This window comes from Rhinatrema bivittatum, chromosome 8, assembly GCF_901001135.1.
Source record: "Rhinatrema bivittatum chromosome 8, aRhiBiv1.1, whole genome shotgun sequence".
Taxonomy (NCBI): Eukaryota; Metazoa; Chordata; class Amphibia; order Gymnophiona; family Rhinatrematidae; genus Rhinatrema; species Rhinatrema bivittatum.
The window spans coordinates 163,337,065-163,363,980 of NC_042622.1; the positions used below are offsets into that span (position 1 = coordinate 163,337,065).

The 26,916-nt window shown below is 46.7% G+C and overlaps 1 protein-coding gene across 3 annotated transcripts in view; it reads right to left on the minus strand.

Annotated features, from left to right (window-relative positions):
- The window catches only part of SMG6 (SMG6 nonsense mediated mRNA decay factor), a 387,710-nt gene that overhangs the window by 277,066 nt on the left and 83,728 nt on the right, over positions 1 to 26,916 (minus strand). For all 3 annotated transcript variants that reach the window (XM_029611072.1, XM_029611073.1, XM_029611074.1), the window contains exons 9-10: positions 23,989 to 24,050; positions 14,114 to 14,259 (exon numbers count right to left, since the gene is read on the minus strand). In XM_029611072.1, coding sequence (XP_029466932.1) covers positions 14,114 to 14,259; positions 23,989 to 24,050 — 208 coding nt within the window. The remainder of the gene's footprint in view (positions 1 to 14,113; positions 14,260 to 23,988; positions 24,051 to 26,916) is intronic.

Genomic DNA, 26,916 nt, shown 5'->3' on the forward strand with positions numbered 1-26,916 from the left:
CATTCAAGATATATAAAAGATCCCAAAGGGAGGAGCACAAAGAAGCATATTTGAATCAACTGAGGGAGACAAAGAAATTAATCAAGTTGGCAAAAAGTCAAGCGGAGGAGAGGATTGCCAAGGAGATAAAAAATGGTGACAAAACATTTTTCAGATACATCAGCGAAAAGAGAAAGGTCCAAAGTGGTATAGCAAAATTGAAAGGTGGTAATGATCAATGTGTGGAGAGTGACGAAGAAATGGCAGAAATATTAAACGAATACTTCAGCTCTGTGTTCACTAAAGAAGACCCTGGAGAAGGACCATCTCTACACATCAAGAAACTGGAGGGAAGTGGAATAGATGAAAATCCTTTCACAGTAGAAAATGTGTGGGAAGAGCTAAAAAACCTGAAAGTGGACAAAGCCATGGGGCCTGATGGTATTCATCCAAGGATATTGAGGGAGCTCAGAGATGTTCTGGCGGCTCCGCTGTGTGACCTGTTCAATAGATCCCTAGAAACGGGAGTGGTGCCGAGTGATTGGAGAAGAGCGGTGGTGGTCCCGCTTCACAAGAGTGGCAACAGAGAGGAGGCTGGAAACTACAGACCAGTTAGCCTCATTTCGGTGGTGGGAAAAGTAATGGAGTCACTGCTGAAAGAGAGAATAGTGAACAATCTACAGTCCGGAGAATCGATGGACCAGAGGCAACATGGATTCACCAGGGGAAGATCCTGTCAGACAAATCTGATTGACTTTTTTGACTGGGTAACCAAGGAATTGGATCAAGGAAGAGCACTCGATATCATATACTTGGATTTCAGCAAAGCTTTTGATATGGTTCCGCACAGGAGACTGGTGAATAAAACGAGAAGCTTGGGAGTGAGTGCCAATGTGGTGACCTGGATTGCAAATTGGTTGACGGACAGAAGACAATGTGTGATGGTAAATGGAACCTTCTCTGAGGAGAGAGCGGTTATAAGTGGTGTACCGCAAGGATCGGTGTTGGGACCGGTCCTGTTCAATATCTTTGTGAGCGACATTGCGGACGGGATTGAAGGTAAGGTTTGTCTCTTTGCGGATGACACTAAGATCTGCAACAGAGTGGACACGCTGGAAGGAGTGGAGAGAATGAGACGGGATCTAAGGAAACTGGAAGAGTGGTCGAAGACATGGCAGCTGAGATTCAATGCAAAGAAATGCAAAGTCATGCATATGGGGAGTGGAAATCCGAATGAAATGTATTCGATGGGGGGGGGAAGGCTGATGTGCACGGAGCAGGAGAGGGACCTTGGGGGTGATAGTATCTAATGATATGAAGTCTGCGAAACAATGCGACAAGGCGATAGCAAAAGCCAGAAGAATGCTGGGCTGCATAGAGAGAGGAATATCGAGTAAGAAAAGGGAAGTGATTATTCCCCTGTACAGGTCCTTGGTGAGGCCTCACCTGGAGTACTGTGTTCAGTTCTGGAGACCATATCTTCAAAAAGACAAAGACAAGATGAAAGCGGTACAGAGAAGGGCGACCAGGAAGGTGGAGGATCTTCATCGGATGACGTACGAGGAGAGATTGAAGAATCTAAATATGTACACCCTGGAGGAGAGGAGGAGCAGAGGTGATATGATACAGACTTTCAGATACTTGAAAGGTTTTAATGATCCAAAGACAACGACAAACCTTTTCCGTAGGAAGAAAATCAGCAGAACCAGGGGTCACGATTTGAAGCTCCAGGGAGGAAGATTCAGAACCAATGTCAGGAAGTATTTCTTCACGGAGAGGGTGGTGGATGCCTGGAATGCCCTTCCGGAGGAAGTGGTGAAGACCAGAACTGTGAGGGACTTCAAAGGGGCATGGGATAAACACTGTGGATCCATAAAGTCAAGAGACCGCCAATGTAGAGTGGGTGGCTCACCAGAACGATGGCTACTGCCCGGAGACAATACCCTTATTAAATAAACATACAGATGCTTACTGTGACTCCAACATCGCTCTAAGCTTCAACGGCAAGAGGAAATGTGGAAAAAAGGATTTGCAATCACAAAGAGGGGAGTAGCTGGCTTGTTACGGCGGTTACTACCCCAAACCAAATAAGCCTAATACTTCACTTTCCAAGCATATACAGCATAGTTCTCTGCTTCAACGGCGGGGGGAGAAGAAAAGAGGGTTCGCACTCACAAAGCGGGGAGTAGCTGGCTTATTACGGCGGTTACTACCCCAAACCAAATGTGCCTGATACTTCGCTTTCGATGCATATCCAGCATGGCTCTCTGCTTCATGGCATGGGAGAAAGGCTGATACATCAAGCATTTCCAGCATAGCTCTCTGCTTCAACAGCAGGGGAATAAGAAAAGCTGAGGCTTCACGCATATCCAGAATAGCTTCAACTGCAGGGGAGAAGAAAAAAAAAAAAAAAAAAAGGATTCGCACTCACAAAGCAGGGAGTAGCTGGCTTGTTACGGCGGTTACTACCCTAAACCAAAAGGGCCTGATACTTCACTTTCAATGCATAACCAGCATGGCTCTCCGCTTCAACGGCAGGAGAGAGGAAAAACAACCAATAGGGGCTGTATGACATAGTCTGGGTAAAGGGAATAAACATGGGTGTAGCTTGCTTATTGCAGCGGTTACTACCCCTACTACCCCTAACTAATCAAGCTAGGTATTTCACTTGGATGCAGCTCCATCACTGCTCTCTACATTAATGGTGGGGGTGGAAGGGAAATAGAACCAAGAGTTAAGAGAAAAAGATAAATATGAGAGAAAAAATGTGTGAAGCTTGCTGGGCAGACTAGATGGGCCATTTGGTCTTCTTCTGCCGTCATTTCTATGTTTCTATACCCTCTTCTGAGAGGAGTTGCATGGAGAGACCATGAAGGTATCCAGAGGAATGCAAAGAAATTCAAGCACACAGCCGTTCCAAACCACTTCGAGAACCCATTGATCAAAAGTAATCTAGGCCCACCCGCAATAAAACCGGAATAGACGACCACCTATCTCCCGCACCACTGAGTCACTCTGTGAACTTTCACTGGGAAGACCAAGGGGCTCCGCCTCAGGAGCCCGTATCCTTTCGAGGACCTTGGGGACAAAAGGACTGAGATCTGCGAAAGGAATGGGATCTCTGGGAAGAGCCTCCCCTATATGGCTGAAAACGCCGGTAGTCTTGAGAGTGGCCCCTTGCCTGAGAAGTCTGGGCAACTGGCTTCTTATCCTCCGGCAAATGCGGGACCTGGGTCTCTCCCCATTTACTTGCCATTTTTTCCAATTCACTGTCAAACAAAAGTGAGCCTTTGAAACGCAGCCTAGTCATATTGGACTTTGAAATAGTATCTGCGGACCGATTGCGCAGCCACAGCTGTCACCTGGCCGCAATAACTGAAGCAGCCAAGGAGGCGGCTGCCACCGGTTCTACCATAGGTCCTAAATCGGACCCAATGCCACCAAACTCTTGACAAAGCTGCAAGATAGGCCAAGCTACCAAGGCGCAACAAGAAGCAATTTGCAAATTCATTGTCAATGCCTCAAAGGCTTGCTTCAGGAAAGCCTCAATCCTCCTATCCTGAGCATCCTTCAGAGGTGCACCTCCCTCTACCAGGATGGTGGAACATTTCGTGACTAAACACACCAAAGCATCCACCTTAGGGAAATGCAACTGCTGTCTGGCCTGCAAATCCAAGGGGTATAAACCCGCTAAGACGCATCCTCCTTTAAAGAACATTTCTGGCGCATTCCATTCCAGATCAATCAACTCCTGGATTGCATCCAAGAGAGGAAAGAAACAAGAAGTCTTGTGTGGGTGACCAAAATAGGATCCTTCTTCTACATACCCAAGGAGTCGGGCCCAGCCACTCCGAGGGTCTTCAGGGTCTGAGATAGACCCAGCAACTCATCTCTCTGAAAGAAACATAGAAGAGTTCTATATGGATCCAAATCTAGAGGAATATTCCCTTCCTCACCAGAAGAGTCCCCACAGTCGTCATCGGTATTATCCTGATCCACCTGCATTTGCGCTCTGTCAGACTGCACTGTGCTACTGCGCTTGATCGTAGAGACAAGCAGAGGAGCACCTAAACCTACCTTAGTAGGAACTACCACCTCAGCAGATCAGCCCTGTAGAAGCATTTGTATTTATTAAAATTTATTAATCGTTTAACACAATAGGCCTAAGCGATTTACAGTAAAACATACATAAAATTAAAATTGATAACAAACATAAAAATAAGGGTTAACCAACAACAGCACAAGATAAACATAGGCGTGGTACACTTGGGAGTTCTTCAAAAGGAGTCAGTGATTAATTAGAAATGTCATATAGACAAACATCACCTTAACAAGCCACTGTCAACTTAGGCTAGCCATAGGCCTGCTGTGAAAGGAAGAGCTTCAATTGAGGTCTGAGGTCTGCAATCCCTGGAAGAATTCCACCCAGGAAAAAGCCAGGTCCATTCTAAGCCCCAGAGGCCCAAACCTGACGTCCATGACCCCCGAGGACTCAATCTGTGGATCAATCAGGGGAGGAGACACCCCTGCGGTGTCTCCCTCGGTCCCACTCCCCTCAGACGGAGGAGATGGATTATCGTCAGCAGAATCAGGAGGCGGCAAATCTCCCCAAGTATGCAGGCAGCACTGACAAAGGTTTAAAGAAAGCTACAACTGAATGGTTCTGATGTGGCAGGCATCACAGATAGATAGGCACTTAGGTTTCTTCGCCATGGGCGCCATGCTGTAAGCGCACATCCCGATGAAGGCTTCTGCCTAGCTTTCCCGCGCATACAAGCATGCTTAATATAGACGCACAAAAAAGTATGCATCCAAGCCCATGCGCCTAGGCCACTCGTCCTGTTGGATGCCCAAACTGGATGCACAAGATGTGCGTCCAGAAGGAAGAACACCCAAATTGCACACACAGATGAGAGAACTGGCGCACACATGGACGCACCGACGGCCTACAGCAAAAAAGCATGCAAAAAGTATCCCACAGCCTACTAAGCGACAAAATGGGAGCAGCCTGTTCTCAAATGAGTGGGGCCTAGCCAAACGGCTGCTCAAGCTGCCATGCTTGCACTCTCTCCTCACTTCACAGACCTCCCTAGAGATGTGAGCAGGACAGCCAAGGAAACAAGACCCTTCTCCTTCTGTCTTCCTGTCGCTGACTTTTTAACTTAAAAAAAACCCAACAAAACAAAACACACTTTTAATCTGAACTCAGTCCTCCCTGGCTGGGAGCAAGAACGGGTCCCCAGCTACAGGGGGAGAGGGCTAAATCCTTCACCATCAAACCACTCTTGGCCGGCAACCACTAATTGGAATTTAGGTCCACGCCAGTCAAGGCTACCAAACTGAAGGCACACTATTGAGGGAGGGACTGCACGGTATCACCTCAGGAGGCAAGCGATGCTACATAGATATCTTGCCAACTTTTCTTCTTTTTCAACTTTTTTTTTTTTTTTAAACTCACAGGTAATTCCCTGAAAGGAAATGCATGTCCACCATGTGGTGGAGCTGGAGAAACTGGCGGGCTGTCTGGGCGGGAATATATAGCCATGACATCAGCTTTTGCTCCGTCTCCATCTGCTGGCAAAAGTGCATAACCCACTCGTTGGGAGTGACTGACCCGAACACTAAGGAAGTCTGTATTTGACGGAGAAATCTTTAATATAAGTAGCAAGATCAGACAACCATCGAGACCTGATCAAGAATTGAGAGCCTGCAGTCTAGTTTGACTCAGAGATATGGCTACATTTTTTAAGCGATTAATGGACTATTTTTAAAAGGGCAATTACCTTTGCTAACCAACAGAGCTTCCACCTTGGAAGGATTCAGTTTCTGCTGTCATTCTTCAAATTCTTATTTGTCAAAAATGCCTTTCCACTCAAATGAGTAAGCAAAAAGAAAAACAAAAAATCTTCATTCTGTCATTGGTCCCCTAGAAGGTGGGCAGCATCTCCTTGCCAGCCCCAGAGCAGGAGCATGTGAACTTTGGAAATGACTCACTCCTTCTGAAAAATGGGAGACTCCTCTGCACAGATATTAACTATCCCACCCTTTAGAAACCTCCTCCTATCTAGAAGTCAGGTTCTTTGCTGTTCCTCCCTTAAGCCACTGGTTATGTAGGGGTCCAAATAAGTAAATAGAGCTCCAGGAAGTTTTCCCAGAGAGCACAAGACTGCTCATAAGATCTTTCTACATTTGATAAGACCCTGGGCGAGAGAACAGGAAGGGAGGAGGAGATAGATGGATGAAAACAGAGAGAAAGGTGCAGAGTTTTGCTCTTCTCTCAGCTACAGTGAATGCCAGACATGTGCTAGGGAGATGAAGTCTGATGTTGCAGGACAAGCACTGATTAAAATTTCACATTCCTCCTCCATACAGTAACAACTACTCTGCAAAAAGTCCTTACCCTCACATATTTCCCTTCCCTCCCTTCCAGCGATACGGTTTTAAAGACTAGTGCCATCCATGTACAGGAGAGCCTCCCAAAACATTAAAATAATGGAAGTGCACTGCGTACCCCTAGACAAAGGCATGGCCTCCCCAGCTCCAAAGTTCAGACACCCCTCCCCCCAAAACACAGAAAGAACAGCTCCCACATTCAGCCCCTCTCAAAACCCAGAGAAACAAAGATGATGGTCTCCCCCACCTCTCAGAGAAACACACAGAGAACTTGGCCTGCCCAGCTCCCAGGTTCACATCCCCCCACATTCTCAGAGAAACATACAGAGAACTTGGCCTGCCCAGCTCCCAGGTTCACATCCCCCCACATTCTCAGAGAAACACACAGAGAACTTGGCCTGCCCAGCTCCCAGGTTCATATCCCCCCACATTCTCAGAGAAACACACAGAGAACTTGGCCTGCTCAGCTCCCAGGTTCATATCCCCCCACATTCTCAGAGAAATACACAGAGAACTTGGCCTGCTCAGCTCCCAGGTTCATATCCCCCCACATTCTCAGAGAAACACACAGAGAACTTGGCCTGCCCAGCTCCCAGGTTCATATCCCCCCACATTCTCAGAGAAACACACAGAGAACTTGGCCTGCTCAGCTCCCAGGTTCATATCCCCCCACATTCTCAGAGAAACACACAGAGAACTTGGCCTGCTCAGCTCCCAGGTTCATATCCCCCCACATTCCCGAACAGTCCTTCAATCAATTATCTTCTCAAAGCTTGACTACTGCAACTCCCTCCTCCTCGGCCTACCAGAAATCCACATCAAACCCCTCCAAGTTCTACAGAACGCTGCTGCCAGAATCATCTCTAACAACAAAAAATCCTCCCACATCACACCCACTCTCAAAGAACTCCACTGGCTACCCATTACACAAAGAATTCAGTATAAAACCCTCACCCTCATGCACAAAAAAATAAACAACAACAATATGAACTGGCTAAACAACGGAATACATCCTTACCCCACACAAAGAACTCTCAGATCCACCAACACTGGCCTCCTAGCCATCCCCAATCTCAAATCTGCACACCTCAACGTCACCAGCAAACGAGCCATAACAATAGCGGGCCCCACCTTATGGAACTCCCTCCCCACCTGTCTCAGAAATGAACCTTCATTGCAAGTCTTCAAAAAACACCTCAAAACATGGCTGTTCTGATAAGTGGAAAGAGAAACTTATCGGCTCTCGCTTATATTTTTACTCCACACATGTTTCTTATCTAAATAATTTCCCAGTGGGCAACATAACCCCACCTTTAAGAGCTGGCAGGCAAGGGGACTCACCAAAATAGTACACTTCATGGGAGGCGGCTCCGTGATGTCATGGCCTCAAATCCAGAGCACACACCAGTTGCCCGACGCAGACTTTCTTGCGGGCTACCAACTCTCTCACTTTCTTAATAGCGCGTCTGTCTCTCCTTCCATAGCTCAGGGACAGACATTATTCGAACATTACTGTACTGATGCGGATAAGAAGCGGGGGATGGTATCTAAACTATATGTGCTGTTAGGGGATTCCGATGAGTGTTTCCCCCACACCAGAGCGTGGGAGAAGGATCTGGGGAGGACCATTCCGGTTGCGGAATGGCAACAATTATATATTGCTGTAAAAAAGTGTTCTGTTTCAGCGAATATGCAGGAGAACTGTTATAAGATGCTTACCAGATGGTATCTCACCCCAGTTGTGCTGCGTAAAAGATACCCTAATTTAAGTGGACTGTGTTGGCGCAAATGTGGGCATCCAGGGGATTATATGCATATGTGGTGGTCATGTCCACTAGTGCACTCTTTGTGGTCCCAAGTGGCACAATGGTTGGAACAGGTTCTACAGGTGCATGATCTCTTAAACCCTGGGTTCATGCTAATTAATTTACTGCATACGGAATTGACGAGACCACAAACATTATTTTGCCAACAGGTTTTTATTGCCACCCGGATGGTTCTTGCACAACACTGGAAACAGACAATAATCCCAACATTTGCCCGCATACAGCACAAGGTGCATTATTTCTGTAGGATGGCGGCGATCACAGCGGAACTACACAAAACCTTGCCACTGTTTCGGGCCATATGGACCCCCTTTATGGACTGGGAAAAATCGGTTCCAGAAGCGTCAGGCCTCTCTGCGACACACTGACCTCTGGGTATTGGAGCCCTCATGGACTGAATAAGCATCAGCTAGAGATGAAGTATTGCGTGCGGACCTTTTTCTTCTGTGATTTTTCTTATTATTATTATTATTATCTTTGAACTCATGGTGGGGGGGTGGGTGGTCCGGGGAATGGGGGATGGCGGTTTGGTGGGGAATGGGGATTGGGGCTGTTCTTTTGGTTTGAAATTGTTGAAAGCCATTGGGTTTACTGTTTCCAGATATGTATATCATATTTGTTTATCTTTCAACCTAATAAACTATAAATTTAAAAAAAAAAAAAAAAAAAAAACATGGCTGTTCTTAAAAGCTTTCCCACCTGACAAGTAACCTGCCCAAATGCAACACACCACGCCCCCTACACAAGCATCTCGCGTCACCCTCTTCCCTCCCTTTCACTACCTTCCTCCCACCTATCCCCATCTCCCCCTCCTCCCCCCTTTCAACCCTCCCTGCTATCCTTAACCATAAATTATCCTCATCAACAAGTTATTTTATGTACATATGTTATATACTATAATCAAATATTCCATGTAATCCTGTTATTTCTGTCATAATTTCTATATTTATTTCAATGTTATAATTTGTTATATTTATTACAATGTTATAATGTAAAATAGGGCTGTTACCACCCTATTCTTTTAGTTATTTGGAAACCGATGTGATATCTCGATCGAATGTCGGTATATTAAATAAATAAATAAACAAACAAACAAACAAACACACAGAGAACTTGGCCTGCCCAGCTCCCAGGTTCATATCCCCCCACATTCTCAGAGAAACACACAGAGAACTTGGCCTGCCCAGCTCCCAGGTTCATTTCCCCCCACATTCTCAGAGAAATACACAGAGAACTTGGCCTGCCCAGCTCCCAGGTTCATATCCCCCCACATTCTCAGAGAAACACACAGAGAACTTGGCCTGCCCAGCTCCCAGGTTCATATCCCCCCACATTCTCAGAGAAACACACAGAGAACTTGGCCTGCCCAGCTCCCAGGTTCATATCCCCCCACATTCTCAGAGAAACACACAGAGAACTTGGCCTGCCCAGCTCCCAGGTTCATATCCCCCCACATTCTCAGAGAAACACACAGAGAACTTGGCCTGCCCAGCTCCCAGGTTCATATCCCCCCACATTCTCAGAGAAACACACAGAGAACTTGGCCTGCCCAGCTCCCAGGTTCATATCCCCCCACATTCTCAGACAAACACACAGAGAACTTGGCCTGCCCAGCTCCCAGGTTCATATCCCCCCACATTCTCAGAGAAATACACAGAGAACTTGGCCTGCCCAGCTCCCAGGTTCATATCCCCCCACATTCTCAGAGAAATACACAGAGAACTTGGCCTGCCCAGCTCCCAGGTTCATATCCCCCCACATTCTCAGAGAAATACACAGAGAACTTGGCCTGCCCAGCTCCCAGGTTCATATCCCCCCACATTCTCAGAGAAACACACAGAGAACTTGGCCTGCCCAGCTCCCAGGTTCATATCCCCCCACATTCTCAGAGAAACACACAGAGAACTTGGCCTGCTCAGCTCCCAGGTTCATATCCCCCCACATTCTCAGAGAAACACACAGAGAACTTGGCCTGCCCAGCTCCCAGGTTCATATCCCCCCACATTCTGAGAGAAAACACACAGAGAACTTGGCCTGCTCAGCTCCCAGGTTCATATCCCCCCACATTCTCAGAGAAATACACAGAGAACTTGGCCTGCCCAGCTCCCAGGTTCATATCCCCCCCACATTCTCAGAGAAACACACAGAGAACTTGGCCTGCCCAGCTCCCAGGTTCATATCCCCCCACATTCTCAGAGAAACACACAGAGAACTTGGCCTGCCCAGCTCCCAGGTTCATATCCCCCCACATTCTCAGAGAAATACACAGAGAACTTGGCCTGCCCAGCTCCCAGGTTAATATCCCCCCACATTCTCAGAGAAATACACAGAGAACTTGGCCTGCCCAGCTCCCAGGTTCATATCCCCCCACATTCTCAGAGAAACACACAGAGAACTTGCCCTGCCCAGCTCCCAGGTTCATATCCCCCCACATTCTCAGAGAAACACACAGAGAACTTGGCCTGCCCAGCTCCCAGGTTCATATCCCCCCACATTCTCAGAGAAACACACAGAGAACTTGGCCTGCCCAGCTCCCAGGTTCATATCCCCCCACATTCTCAGAGAAACACACAGAGAACTTGGCCTGCCCAGCTCCCAGGTTCATATCCCCCCACATTCTCAGAGAAACACACAGAGAACTTGGCCTGCCCAGCTCCCAGGTTCATATCCCCCCACATTCTCAGAGAAATACACAGAGAACTTGGCCTGCCCAGCTCCCAGGTTCATATCCCCCCACATTCTCAGAGAAATACACAGAGAACTTGGCCTGCCCAGCTCCCAGGTTCATATCCCCCCACATTCTCAGAGAAACACACAGAGAACTTGGCCTGCCCAGCTCCCAGGTTCATATCCCCACACATTCTCAGAGAAATACACAGAGAACTTGGCCTGCCCAGCTCCCAGGTTCATATCCCCCCCACATTCTCAGAGAAACACACAGAGAACTTGGCCTGCCCAGCTCCCAGGTTCATATCCCCCCACATTCTCAGAGAAATACACAGAGAACTTGGCCTGCCCAGCTCCCAGGTTCATATCCCCCCACATTCTCAGAGAAATACACAGAGAACTTGGCCTGCCCAGCTCCCAGGTTCATATCCCCCCACATTCTCAGAGAAACACACAGAGAACTTGGCCTGCCCAGCTCCCAGGTTCATATCCCCCCACATTCTCAGAGAAATACACAGAGAACTTGGCCTGCCCAGCTCCCAGGTTCATATCCCCCCACATTCTCAGAGAAATACACAGAGAACTTGGCCTGCCCAGCTCCCAGGTTCATATCCCCCCACATTCTCAGAGAAACACACAGAGAACTTGGCCTGCCCAGCTCCCAGGTTCATATCCCCCCCACATTCTCAGAGAAACACACAGAGAACTTGGCCTGCCCAGCTCCCAGGTTCATATCCCCCCACATTCTCAGAGAAACACACAGAGAACTTGGCCTGCCCAGCTCCCAGGTTCATATCCCCCCACATTCTCAGAGAAACACACAGAGAACTTGGCCTGCCCAGCTCCCAGGTTCATATCCCCCCACATTCTCAGAGAAACATACAGAGAACTTGGCCTGCCCAGCTCCCAGGTTCATATCCCCCCACATTCTCAGAGAAACACACAGAGAACTTGGCCTGCCCAGCTCCCAGGTTCATTTCCCCCCACATTCTCAGAGAAACACACAGAGAACTTGGCCTGCCCAGCTCCCAGGTTCATATCCCCCCACATTCTCAGAGAAACACACAGAGAACTTGGCCTGCCCAGCTCCCAGGTTCATATCCCCCCACATTCTCAGAGAAACACACAGAGGAACTTGGCCTGCCCAGCTCCCAGGTTCACATCCCCCCACATTCTCAGAGAAACACACAGAGAACTTGGCCTGCCCAGCTCCCAGGTTCATATCCCCCCACATTCTCAGAGAAACACACAGAGAACTTGGCCTGCCCAGCTCCCAGGTTCATATCCCCCCACATTCTCAGAGAAACACACAGAGAACTTGGCCTGCCCAGCTCCCAGGTTCATATCCCCCCACATTCTCAGAGAAACACACAGAGAACTTGGCCTGCTCAGCTCCCAGGTTCATATCCCCCCACATTCTCAGAGAAACACACAGAGAACTTGGCCTGCCCAGCTCCCAGGTTCATATCCCCCCACATTCTCAGAGAAATACACAGAGAACTTGGCCTGCCCAGCTCCCAGGTTCATATCCCCCCACATTCTCAGAGAAATACACAGAGAACTTGGCCTGCCCAGCTCCCAGGTTCATATCCCCCCACATTCTCAGAGAAACACACAGAGAACTTGGCCTGCCCAGCTCCCAGGTTCATATCCCCCCACATTCTCAGAGAAACACACAGAGAACTTGGCCTGCCCAGCTCCCAGGTTCATATCCCCCCACATTCTCAGAGAAATACACAGAACTTGGCCTGCCCAGCTCCCAGGTTCATATCCCCCCACATTCTCAGAGAAACATTCAGAGAACTTGGCCTGCCCAGCTCCCAGGTTCATATCCCCCCACATTCTCAGAGAAACACACAGAGAACTTGGCCTGCCCAGCTCCCAGGTTCATATCCCCCCACATTCTCAGAGAAATACACAGAGAACTTGGCCTGCCCAGCTCCCAGGTTCATATCCCCCCCACACTCTCAGAGAAACATTCAGAGAACTTGGCCTGCCCAGCTCCCAGGTTCATATCCCCCCACATTCTCAGAGAAACACACAGAGAACTTGGCCTGCCCAGCTCCCAGGTTCATATCCCCCCACATTCTCAGAGAAACATTCAGAGAACTTGGCCTGCCAGCTCCCAGGTTCACATCCCCCTCCACCTCGTCAGAGAAACACACAGAGAACTTGGCCTGCCCAGCTCCATATCCCCCCACATTCTCAGAGAAATACACAGAGAACTTGGCCTGCCCAGCTCCCAGGTTCATATCCCCCCACATTCTCAGAGAAACACACAGAGAACTTGGCCTGCCCAGCTCCCAGGTTCATATCCCCCCACATTCTCAGAGAAACACACAGAGAACTTGGCCTGCCCAGCTCCCAGGTTCATATCCCCCCACATTCTCAGAGAAACATTCAGAGAACTTGGCCTGCCCAGCTCCCAGGTTCATATCCCCCCACATTCTCAGAGAAATACACAGAGAACTTGGCCTGCCCAGCTCCCAGGTTCATATCCCCCCACATTCACAGAGAAACACACAGAGAACTTGGCCTGCCCAGCTCCCAGGTTCATATCCCCCCACATTCTCAGAGAAACATTCAGAGAACTTGGCCTGCCAGCTCCCAGGTTCATATCCCCCCACATTCTCAGAGAAACATACAGAGAACTTGGCCTGCCCAGCTCCCAGGTTCATATCCCCCCACATTCTCAGAGAAACACACAGAGAACTTGGCCTGCCCAGCTCCCAGGTTCATATCCCCCCACATTCTCAGAGAAACATTCAGAGAACTTGGCCTGCCAGCTCCCAGGTTCATATCCCCCCACATTCTCAGAGAAACACACAGAGAACTTGGCCTGCCCAGCTCCCAGGTTCATATCCCCCCACATTCTCAGAGAAACACACAGAGAACTTGGCCTGCCCAGCTCCCAGGTTCATATCCCCCCACATTCTCAGAGAAATACACAGAGAACTTGGCCTGCCCAGCTCCCAGGTTCATATCCCCCCACATTCTCAGAGAAACACACAGAGAACTTGGCCTGCCCAGCTCCCAGGTTCATATCCCCCCACATTCTCAGAGAAACATTCAGAGAACTTGGCCTGCCAGCTCCCAGGTTCATATCCCCCCACATTCTCAGAGAAACATTCAGAGAACTTGGCCTGCCAGCTCCCAGGTTCACATCCCCCTCCACCTCGTCAGAGAAACACACAAAGAACATGGCCTCCCCAGCTCTGAGGTTCAGTCACCACCATTCCCCAGAATACCTTTCAACTGCGAGTTGTGAATAGTAAACATGTTGATAGCCATGAGCTGGAGCATGCGGGTGCTTCCGATGGGTGAGGGCCTGAGCTGCAGGAGAGCTTGGAACTCTCGCAGAGCCTTCTCCGCCACATCAGGAAATGTTTCCATCCTGGGGGAGAGAGCAAACACGGGTGAATTCCACTTCTGCCTCTTACTCACCTCCACAAATGACCCCCATTTCCTGCCTGTCCTTTCCAGAGTGGAGATCTAAGGAAGACGTTCAGCAACAACTGCAGCCCAGAGGTGACTGCCCCCCCCCCCCTTCTCTCTATAAAACCTGTTGCTCTAAGATGCATGGGAAAAGTGATGGAAAGAAAACTCCTGCCCCGGCTTTCTCGCAAGAACAAGCCACAGGTGAGCAGCCCAGCAGTGCAACCCAAGGAAGGCCAATAGCAAATATGATTCATATGAGGAGGCTACAAGCAAACAGACTCTGCAGCAAAGTAAGAAAATATGTTTTGCTGGAATATATCCTTGGCATTTTGGACTGGAAGAACGGGGAAGACTGGATGGGTCAGGTGGTCTTGTAACGGTCGCTCTCTCCCTTTCAGGCAAACAGGTGCAAGTTGGAATCACATGATACTGATCGTGAGGCGAGGAGTCCTGCAGGGCTGGGCCAGAGATGAGGGCAAGGTTCTGTAGGGCTGAAGGGAATGGGAAGGGCAAGAAAGTCTGCATGACTGTGACCCAGGGGTGGGGTATTATATGCAGGGCTGGAAGAGGACTGGTGGGTATGAGTGGGATAAGGAAGTCTGCAGGGCTGGGAGAGGCATGCAGGGCTGTGAATGGGGAGAGGTCTGCAAGACTGGGATTAGGCTGGGAGAGGTAAGGTGGTCTGCGATGCTGAAGATGGGTGCTCAATGGCTGTCTATATGCCTCCCTTAATTACACAAACAACCAACTAAAATATACAGTTTAAAGTTTTTTAATTTAAAACTTTCCATGTTTCTTCTTTGGCTGAATGCAGAGCTCTGCTCATCTGCCCTTCCCCTAAACAGCCACATTCCAGCCTGCCCAAGGGGTCTCTACAAGACAAGACCCTATTACCCCACCCTCATCATACTTCATCCGTTACTTAAGGAATTAATATCTTGTGGTAGGCAGAGGATATAAAATGGATTAGTAAACAACTTCTGGGAACCCACAAGTGGTATATCACTTCCCCTTCTAAGCAATGTAGAAGAGCTCACGTCTGGTTGGAAATTATCCCATTAACGAGCTGCAAGCTGCACCTCTGCCCAGATAAAGCACTTCCTTCAGTCTCTGCACATTCTTAATTTGTTAATGTGTGGAAATGTCTGTACAGTAGTAACTTATTTCAGCACTCACCCCCCCACCCCCCACCCCGGCAGACCTTTCCAGACAGCACACTCACCCCCCTGCAGGCCTTCACCAGACAGTGCACTGCCCCACAGCACAGCACTCACCCCAGACAGTGCACTGCAGCACAGCAGGCACATCCTTTCTCCCATCTTGATCTAGCTAAGGAAATCTCCCCACTGTCACTCATTGGAGGTAGCTCATTCTACTTTATGGCTTTTGCTGAGAAGTGTATCCAAATTAACCTGCTGCTCCTGCTAAGTGACCTGACATCTCCCAATTATAGCAGAGTTATCAAGGTCCTCCCACCTGTCCCTGGGAGCCTGATGCAGTTAATGTGTGGTCTCCTCTTACTGCCATTTGCCATTCTAGTAGATGAGAAACAAGTTTCACACAAGCCAACATGAACATAAGAACATTGCCTCTACATCTGTCCCACACGTACTTAAATTCTGTTAAGTGCTGGTTACTGCCACCTCAGCTGCTAAGTGATTCTCACATTCCCACCCTGCCAATAAAAGGAAGATTTCTTTTCAGACCCCCTCCCTCCAACTTCATCTAATAAGCCTCTTGTTGAGGAATTTTTTTCTAGGGAAAATGCCTCCCCCTTGTACTTTATGGAACCCTGCTAAATATAGGAAAGTTGGTTCTTACCTGCTAATTTTTGTTCCTGTAGTACCACAGATCAGTTCAGACTCCTGGGTTTTGCCTCCCTGCCAGCAGTTGCAGACAAAGTTACACTCACACTGTAAATAAACCCAGTGTGCCACCTGCAGTCCCTCTATATTGACCTGTATCCAAGCCAAGATGACGGCAACAACTATAAACTTCTAAGCAAACTTCTTCCCCTCCAATAAGCTAGAGGAAGGTGAAGTTGCCCAAAGACAATGAAAACTCGTCTCCCAAATTTAATAGAAACAGACATGACAGCAGAAAAGAACCAAATGGTCTGCCCAGCAAGCTTATGGTAGCATCTGCTGTGCCATACAAGTCACCCCCTTACTTATCAGTTTTCCAGACCATTAAAGTCAGGACCCTTGCTGGTTGCTATATGAGTCCAATTCCCCATTACTTCTTGCCACTGAAGCAGAGAGCAATGTTGGAGTTGCATCAAGAGTATCAGGCTTATTGGTTAAGGGTAGTAAGAGCCACATCAAGTTACCCCCATACACTCATCTTCATTTCCATCCTCTAGCCTTTAGGTTCCACAGTGTTTATCCCATGCAATCAGCATTGAAAACCTCCAACTCCACACCATTGTTGTGTCTGTCGGTGCCTGACGCCCTCTCTCCACCCTCCTTACCTCTCTGGCGCCTCCCTCTTCGTCCGCGGGAAGACTGGCTACTGCGGCGTTCTCCTGCCACTTGTCCTCGGGCGTTCCCGGACCGGCTCGACGCTGCAACTACCATGTTTCCTGGTACTTCAATCGGGGCCACGCGTGCGCAGCCCCGATTGAAGTACCGGCATTGGCGCGAACCTCAGGGGTGTGCCCCGAAGAGGACGTCACCCGCAACGGATATTTAAGGTCTTGGAATTGCTAACACATCGAGTTAGCAAGGACACGGATTGACATCGGTTTCGCTTTGTCTAAGCTACTCTGCCTCCTTGGACTTATCAGAGGTACCGCTCCTCGGGGGCCTTGCTTGCTCTCTCCTTGTTTTTTCAGATAGCAGTCTGGAACCGGTACTCGCTCCTCGAGGGCCCTCATCCCAGACTTACTTCGTATACTCTTCTGCCTGGAAGTCTTCACTACCAACTATCTCAGCTACATCAGTGAGTTACCATCGTTCTCTCAGCTTTCCCTGGAACCAGGTACTCGCTCCTCGAGGCCCTATACTTTCCAGCTCCTGGGCTTCATTGGGACATTGTGTGAGTGTTACATCTGCATAACCTGCCTACTCACTATATCTCAGTCTCTCTTCAGCTCAGCCTCCAGGGATCGCTGATCCAGTATCTGAGGGACTACAGCCCAGCCGGGCTTACCAGCTCACTACTGCCATCTCTGGTGGTTCAGTATACTGTCTAATAAAGAACTAGTGTGTGTTTGTCTCCTAACTCTGAGCCTGACCGGTGGTCCCTTTCGGGATCATTCCCCAGGGGGGTGGTCATCTGCCACTGGTCCAAGGATCCACCCTCAACTATCTGATTGCTCCTCCCATCAGGCATCAGATCAATAACAGATTGCTAACTCCAAGCAGATTGTTAATGCCTCACAACTCCCAAGCAGATTCTCAACAGATTGCTAACTCCCTAGCAGATTAACAACAACCATATCCAAAGCAATAGTATGAGCGGCGGACTCTTCCCCCTTCCCACCAGTAAATGGGCGGGTCTCTGGACTGATGTGGTGTACTATAGGAATGAAAATTAGCAGGTAAGAACCAATTTTCCTTTCCCTGTATGTGCCCAGAAAGTCCAGAATCCTGGGATGTACCTAAGCTGCCCTTAACTCGGGTGGGACCTAGAAAGTTCCATCATAGAACACTCACAAAAACACATGGAAGCCACAGCCCCGACAACCAAGCAATAATGACGACCAAAAGTATGCAACAACTTTCCAGTAGCCGCCCTGTAAATTTCATGCTCTGACACCTGTTGTGACTCAGCCCAGGTGGTCACCTGAGAACATGTCTACTGTGCCCTAAACCCCCTGGCACCAGGTGCCCTTTAGAAATTTAAGTCAACTTGATCACTTCCTTCAGCCACCACCCATCATAGCCTTAGTCGCCATATCTCCCTTCTTTGGACCACTCCATAGTACAAAGAGGTGATTAGATCTACAAAAAGGTGATCCAATCTATGAAAATCATTAATGACCTTTAGATACCTCAATAATGCATGCCTCTCATCTAAGAGCCTAAGCTTCCCCACGAGAGGCATAGAGGAAACCAAATCTGGAAAAAGCTGAAGATTCCACTGTCTGACTAAGATGGAACGATAAGACTACCTTAGGCAGAAAAGAAGGCACCATGTATAAAGATACCCCCTTAATCTGAAATCTGTAGGAAGGAATCTTGAAACAGCACAGAGAGCTCTGAAATTCTATTGGCTGAACAAATAGCAAAAAAGAAAACCCCTTTAAGATTCAAGTCCTTAAAAGCAGCCCTCTTTACTGGTTTAAACTGAGCCTCACAAAATCTTCTAAGGACTAGATTCAGATTCCAAGACAGACAAATGTTCTGCACCTGAGGAGGCAAGTTCTTAGCTCCCAGAAGGAACCGATTAACACCTGGATATGTGGACAGAGGACAACTTTGCCCTTATTCTGGAGACAACCCAATGTCACTACCTGGACTCTCAGAGTTAATGGCCAGTCCCTTGACCAGAACCCTTCCTATAGAAAGGCCAAAATATGTGACACCGTAGCCTGAATAGGTTGAGGCTGCAGTCCAACTGCAGACCTGGCCTCGAAGAACCTCCAAATTCATACATCTGCCAAGGATGTAGAAGGTCACCTTGCCTGCAATAAGGTGGAAATAACTGCTTCAAAATATCCTCTCCATCTCAATTATCTTAGCTCAGAAGGGAAGCCGTGAGACAAAGTGAGCTGCCTGATCAGAATATATTGGGCCCTGGTGGAGAAGAGTCGACAAAACCTCAGCAGCTCATCTATGGCCATGTTGATCAAATCTGGGAACCATTTATTTATTTATTTATTTAACACTTTTTTTATACCGACCTTCATAGTAATAACCATATCGGATCGGTTTACATAAAACAAGGGTATAACTGAAGCAATAAATAAAAGTAATTAACAAGAGAGGTGAATAAGGCAAAGTTACATTTAACAAGGAGTAAAAACTTGGGAAGCTTAAAAGCTGGAAGAAAGGTAAAGGCAGGAGGTAATTAAAACATAATACAAAAGGAATTTGGGTTAGAGCTTAAGATGCTTTAACCGGTGAGTGCCAGGGTCCTTCGTTCGAAAGGATAGAGGACCTCAATCCTCTACGTCCAGGTGAGAAAAAAAGACGACTAATGATTGTCTGGAGGATCATCGAAGGCTTGGTGGAATAGCCACGTCTTGAGTTTTTTCCTGAACGTTATGAGACAGGGTTCTAATCGGAGGCTTGAAGGGATGTTATTCCAAATAGACGGTCCTGCTATTGAAAAAGCTCGGTCTTTGGTCGAGGAAAGGCGTGAAGCTTTGGTTGGGGGGTAATTCAAAGTACCTTTGTGATTATCTCTAATTGGTCTGTTGGGGGAGTGTAGTTTGAAGGGGATTTCAAGGTCGAGTTGGAGTTGATGATGGATGGATTTGTGTATTAGGGTGATAGATTTGTAAAGGATTCTAAAATTTACTGGTAACCAATGTAGGTTTCTGAAGATGGGTGAGATGTGGTCTCCGCGGCTGGTGTTGGTCAGTAATCTCGCTGCAGCATTTTGTATCATCTGCAGTGGTTTAGTGGTCGATTTGGGGAGGCCAAGGAGAAGGGCACTGCAATAGTCTATCTTGGCAAATAGCAACGCTTGGAGGACTGTCCTGAAGTCTTGGAAAAATAGAAGTCGTTTGAGTCGTTTCAGAACCTGGAGTCTGTAAAAGCAGTCTTTGGATGTGGTATTGACCATTTTCTTTAGGTTTAGTCGATTATCCAGAATTACCCCTAGGTCTCTCACCTGCTTATGGGTGATGTATGCGTTGTGTGGGGATGGTAGGGGAATATTTTCTTCGTTTGCAGAGATGAGGAGGAGCTCCGTCTTCGAGGCATTAAGGACCAAATTTAATCTATTAAGGAGGCTGGTGATAGATATAAGGCAGTTATTCCAGTGGGTGAGTGCTTTTGAAATAGATTCTGTAATAGGGATTAGAATCTGCACGTCGTCTGCGTACAGATAATGAATTAAATTAAGGTCGGTTAGCAATTGGCAAAGGGGGAGGAGGTAAATATTAAAAAGGGTAGGAGATAGGGATGATCCTTGTGGTACGCCAAGGGTGGATTTTGTTAATGGCGATTCTTTGTTATTGATTTTAACTTTGAAGGATCTATTGCAGAGGAAAGACTTGAACCAACTGTGGGCTGATCCGGAGATACCAATATCTGTTAGGCGATCCAGGAGGATGGCGTGGTTGACGGTGTCAAATGCCGCCGAGATGTCTAGCAGGACTAATAAAAAGGAGTAGCCTTTGTCTAGACCCATTATAATATGATCTGTAAGTGAAATGAGGAGGGTTTCCGTGCTGCGTGCCTTGCAGAAGCCATGTTGTGAAGGGTGTAGGATATTGTGATCTTCTAGGTATTCTGAAAGCTGGGTGTTTACCAGCTTCTCCGTTAGTTTGGCTAAAAATGGAAGATTGGAGATGGGTCTGAAGTTGGCTGGTTCATTAGGGTCTAAATTGTGTTTCTTGAGGAGGGGTTTGAGTGCCGCAGTTTTTAAGCTGTCAGGGTAACTCCCTTGAGTTAAAAGGCAATTTATGATACTTGTCAAAGGTCCTGAGATCGTGTTTGGAATGAGAAGCAGGAGATTTGATGGGATGTTATCTGCAGGATGGCTAGATGGTTTTTGTCTTTTTAGAAGGGATTCAATCTCTTTGGAGGATATTGATTCGAAGCTGTCGAGCTTGGCTCCCTTGAGAGATTGAGGATTCTTGTCTGAGGTGAGAGGTAGAGTATTTGGTGGTAGAAGGGCGAGCGTATTCAGGATCTTCTGTTGAAAAAATGAAGCAAGTTCATTAGCCTTAGATAGAGCTTGTTCGTCTGGGATAGACGGAGGGGTTGATTTCGTGATTTGAGTAACGTATGCGAACGGCCTGGGCATCGTATTGGAAATGATGAATTCTGTTGGCATAGAATTCCCTTTTTGTTAGTAGAATAGAGGTCCTGTAGTGATGTAGAAAGCCTTTGTACTTAGACAGGGTAGTTGTGTTGGGGGGTTTTCGCCATATATTTTCCCTGTGACGTAGCTCCTGTTTCATCTGTTTTAGTTTAGGGGAAAACCAGGGTTGATTACCTTTTTTTGTAGGATTGATTGTTTTAGAGACTATTGGGCACCATTTGTTAGCAACTGTTTCTGTGATCTTATGCCAGGAAGATAGGGCTGAGTCAGGATTAGAAAGGTCTAGGTTCATGAGTTCCTTGGAGAGCTGATCACTAAGTATTTCAGATGGGCATGGTTTCCTGAATTGAATAGTAGAAAGGTGAGGAGAAGTGTGTGTCTCTTTATCTATGGAAAAGGAGGATTCTATCAAGAAATGGTCTGACCAGGGGATTGGTGTGCAAGAAGGTACTGATGTGCAAGAGAAATTAGAATTGATGAAAATTAAGTCCAGAGTGTGTCCTGCTTTATGCGTAGGGCTATTAATGATCTGCGTGAATCCCATAGCACTGAGGGTGGTGAGGAGCGCTTCGCAGTTTGAGGAGCGAGGTAAAATGTCAGTGTGAAGATTGAAGTCGCCTAAGATCATAGTTGGGAGGTCTAAGTTGATATGTTTCACGATGGATTCTATGAGTGATGAGGGGTCTGTTTCTAGAACTCCGGGAGGAGCATAGACTAGTAGAATTTGTAGTTGTTTTGACTTGACTAATCCCAATTCCAATTTAGACTCAGTCTTGATAGTATGTGTGGATAGTTTGAGTTCTTTCTTGGTAGCTAGGAGAAGGCTGCCTCCTCTTTTTTTGTGTCTGTGGAAGGTGAAGATGTCATATATATGAATAGGAAGTTGATTGATTAGAGCAACATCAGTATTTTTTAGCCAGGTTTCTGTAATTGCACAGATATCTGGATTTGTGTCCTGGAGATAGTCGTTGAGGATGTGTGTTTTTTTAGTTAAGGATTGTGCGTTGAAAAGGGTTACTGAAAGTAGTGTGAGGCCTAGTAGTTGGTTCAATGGTGAAGTCATGATTGGAATAATTCTTTTTTGTATGCTGTGGGTGGAGTTGATTATGGAGATTCTCCTTCGGTATTGAATGATTGGGATATTGTAGGTATGCATGAGGTTAGTTGGAGAGGCTGGATGCTGGAAGTTAGAAGAATGCTGGGCGAATCCAGTCAGAAGAATGCTGGGCGAGTGCAGACAGAAAATTTTCCCCTTTTGTAGGATCTAATAAGTTCCTCTGTAGGATCTGCTGACAACTCTGGCTATTCCACGGGCTCTCGGTGTGAAGCTGAACCATGAAGCATGTCGACACGGTCACTCTGGAGCTACCAGGATCACATTGCCTAGAAGTTTCTCTATGCGCTATAATCCCTTGTCCACCATAGGCCATGGAGGGAAGACAAAGGAGAATCCCTCGAGTCCATGGCAAATCTAGAGCATCGATTTCTTCCATACTGTGTTCTCTTCGGTGGCTATAAAACTATGACACCTTGGTGTTCTCTTTGGTCGCCATTCAGTCCATATGGGGATACCTCATATTCCATGAATGAGACACATCGCTGCCTCAGACAAGTCCCATTCCCCGGGGTCTAACTTTCCTCGACTGAGAAAATCCGCCTGAACTTTGTCCAGTTTGGCGATGTGAGACACCACCAGCTGCTCCATCTACTGGAGACAGAGAAATATTGAAGGACTGCAAGTGGCACACTAGGTTATGTACAGTGTCAGTGAAACTTTCTCTGTATCCATCTGCTAGCAGGGAGGCAAAACCCAGGAGTCTGGACTGATCTGGGTACATACAGGAAACTGAATATTTCTATAATATCCCCTTCTCCCTCAACAAGTACATTGTCAGTTCCTTAAGCCTCTTCTAAGGTTTGTATTGCAGCACTGTGTCATTTTGGTAGGCCTTCTCCAGTCTCCATCCTCTCAAGGTTCTTATGACTGTGCTGCAGAATAGTGATACCCCTCTTATGCACCCCCAGCATGCTGTTAGCGTCCCCTGAATTCTTACAGAGTACAGTCCTCATGGTGAGGCTATACAAGGGTAATATTACCTCTCTCTCAAGCATACTCTTGCTTCTCCTGCTGCATTGTAAAACTTACTGGTAATCTTCAGCTCATCTGAGATTACTTCAATATTCCCTTCCTGTTTAACTGTTGCCAATTCTTATTCTAAATGGTAAGTAGTTATTGAATTTCTGAACCCTCTATATGCAGGATTTTACATTCTTTCCACACTTCCAGGCATGTTAAGAGACATAGGCATTATCTACAAATATAGTTTACTCTCCAGTCTCTCTATAATGTCACTAATAAAAGACGCCAAATCCTGACATGCCCCACTGGTTACTTTACTAGAGTGAAGGCAACAGACAACCAATCTGTGTTCTGTTTAATTAGCTCCTACATCAAATCACAGCTTTCCAACCTAATTTCATACTGACAGCATGGCATCAAGCTGGAGTTTTCCATCCAAACCTCTTTCATATGCTGGAAAGATTATAAAGTACAAACAGAAAAAAAAGCAGCATCTGTATACTCTTGTACTGCAAGGGACACCCCTAAAGGTTAAAGGGACATCATTGGTACACTGCATGAATTGGGTAAAATCACTCCATGTCTGATGAAATCTTTTCTGGGTCCATGCTGGACACCTGCCCTTCCATTCTGGCACAGCAAGAGGCAGGACGCTTGCAGACTCACCCAATCCTAGTGAAGAGCTTCCCATGGGCATGCAGAAAACTGAGCTGGAACCGTTTATTCAGCTGCAAGAGTAAAAAAAAGGAAAATTAAACTGACCCTGCAGCTTTTCTGAGAATGAGAAGTTTTAGGTGTCCTGGGAGTGCAGGGCAGAGGTGGGTTGTGGGGTGAATATTTTATGGGCATTTCCCAAGTTCTACACACCCAGTCATGGGCACATGTATAACAGATGGAATAGCAGGGAAGGTGTTGGACTAGACAGGCACACAGTGACCTCTGCTGGCAAGTCATGAGGGCAGCAAGAACTTAACCCTTACCCCACCCTACTGAAAAAGTTGCACAGCATACAAGAGAAATTCAGGAGCAGCCAGCGCCCTTACGTAAGAGGCTCTGCATTGAAAAAGAGTCCCACCAGCAGCTGGATTAGTAGTTTAGTTGCTACTCAAGTCAGGTGGCAAAAGCAGTGCAGGAAACAGGTGCTTTACTGAACAAAAGGGGGCACCAGTTGTGGGTGTCATCCTGACCCTCCCCTCCCCCCCCCCCCAGTGCTCAGCATTTGGTCTCATGCAAGGTCCAAACGGCACAACTACCTCTCTCCTGCACGGTGCTGCAGAGCTTGCATGTTTACCCCCATTCACATCCATTTCTGCTAGCAACCAGCAGATACTGGAGGGATGCAATGATGCCCTGTGAGGAGGTTTCCTTTCCTGTGCACTACTCTCTCTTTGTGTGAAAGAAAAGTAGCGGTCTGCATTCCCCTACACAAGTTTCTCAGCTATTCATGCCAAGAGTTTCAGCAGGGCTCCAAACACTGGTGCCTTGCTATCTTCTGCTGCAAGAGAGACTTGCACAGAAATCCCTCCTGACTTTATGGGTCTGAGTTTTCTGCAATTTGTCAGGAAAATTCAGCCGAGGCATATTTTGATGATTAATATGAATCTCTTGCCAGGTGCTGCCTGGGCACAGATATGGACACCAATAGCAGAGCATCAAGATTCAGAGGTCTGGTTCAATACCTGGGCAGCCTCCGACTGCACTAGCGAGCCACCAAATAAGGAAAAGATTTTGCAAACGAGCTTGGGAGAATTTAGTCTCAAGCTGAAAATTGCTACTTCAGTTTTGGATGTGTATTTCTGTATCTGCTCTTTATCAGAATGACACACACACACATTTCCCTAGGCAGCAGCATAAGCTCCCTGCTGTCAGACCCTGAAGAGAGACCAGCAGACAAACACACACAAGAACTGTTATCAAGCTACTGTCCCATCTCCTCCCTTTCATTCCTGGCAAAAATAATTGACACTTCTGTGCTCTCACAACTTTCAGATTATTGCAGGATAATTCTCTTCTTAACTAAATCAGTTTGGTTTCAGAAACACTGCATTGTCTATGTTGGATACAGCGTGGCGAGGCTTTGATGGCGGCTAGAATTATATATTGGTATTACTTGAAATATCAGCTGCCTTTGACACTATTGATCAGGCAATTTTAATTAGCTGTTTAAAAGAATAAGGGATTATAGGTACTGAGATATGACTCAAATTAGTGTAACAGATCTCAACAAATTTGTACAGGTGATACAACATGTGAATGTTTTGAAATTCAGACAGGAGTAGCACAAGGTTCTGGACTCTTTATGATACTTTTTAATATCTAATACCTTTATGAACATATTCTCTCTCTCATATATATATATATATCAAATTCTTCATCCCTATTAAGAATTCATTACCTGCCACACAAACTTGAGTTTATTTAGGCGCCATTCAAAAAAAGGATATTTTATAATCAATTGTCGCTGAATCTCTCTAAAACAGAGATCATTCTGCTATCTAGAACAAAGGAGATAGTCCCAAATTCGAGTTTGGTGGACACACAATTTCTATTTCTTCAGCAGTTCAGAACTGAGGATCAATATACAAAAATCAATACAATATGGTTATTTAAAATTGCATATGTTAAAGCAACTTAAACTGCTGTTAGAACCTGAAGATTTTCGGACTGTTCTAGTGTCACTAATTTTCTTTCGACTATTGTAACTTTTTTCTTGGCATTCCAAACAATACCGTGAGGGCACTGCAATTGTTGCAAATTTCTGCTGCCCATGTACTCACTGCACATAGAAAATATGATCACATAACCCCTGTGTTAGCTTCTCTTCATTGGCTTCCCATCCAGGCCCGAATAAAATACAAAACTTCAACTCTACTACATAAACTGCTAAGTAATACCAAAGATCCATGGTTAGGTACAACTCTACAGATATGTACTCTGTCACGTGTATTGCACGGCAAAGGTATGTTAGAAATTTCAAACGGCCATCAAGCTCATCTGGGAAAAACCAGAGAACATACATTCTTGGTAACCTGTCCAGAACACCATGCCAGAGCAATTAAGAACAACGATAGACACTAAAGCACTGAAGAAAGCATTAAAAGCATGGCTGTTTCAGCAGGAATTTGAAATAAAGTAAGAATACAATGAATGTTGTCCTACGATAGTCAAGTCAAAAGAAAATGCAGTCAGATTGTCGCGATACATTAACCTTGTATTTTGTTCAAAAGTATTGTCTATGTATGTTCATTTTTTAGACTTTGGGAGCGCACAGTATAGAAATTATTCTTAAATAAATTAAATAAACCAGAAGATGAGAGTCGGAGCATGCAGGCTAGTGTACGAGGCTCTGGGACCACCACAGTCTCTTCCAATCCTTCTAGCTCTGTTCAGGCAATCCCTCCCCTTTCACCTTAGCACTAAGGTTGAAGGGTATATGGAGATCACCACATATTTACAGTGGTATGGTAAAACTAACAGATCCATGCTTCACTGAAGTAGCAGGCGCCTTCCCTAGCTATTCATAGTACAGATAAAGATGAAAGGAAGCCCTGCACCAGGAATGAAGAAACTTCTACCCTGACTGAGCTCATCACC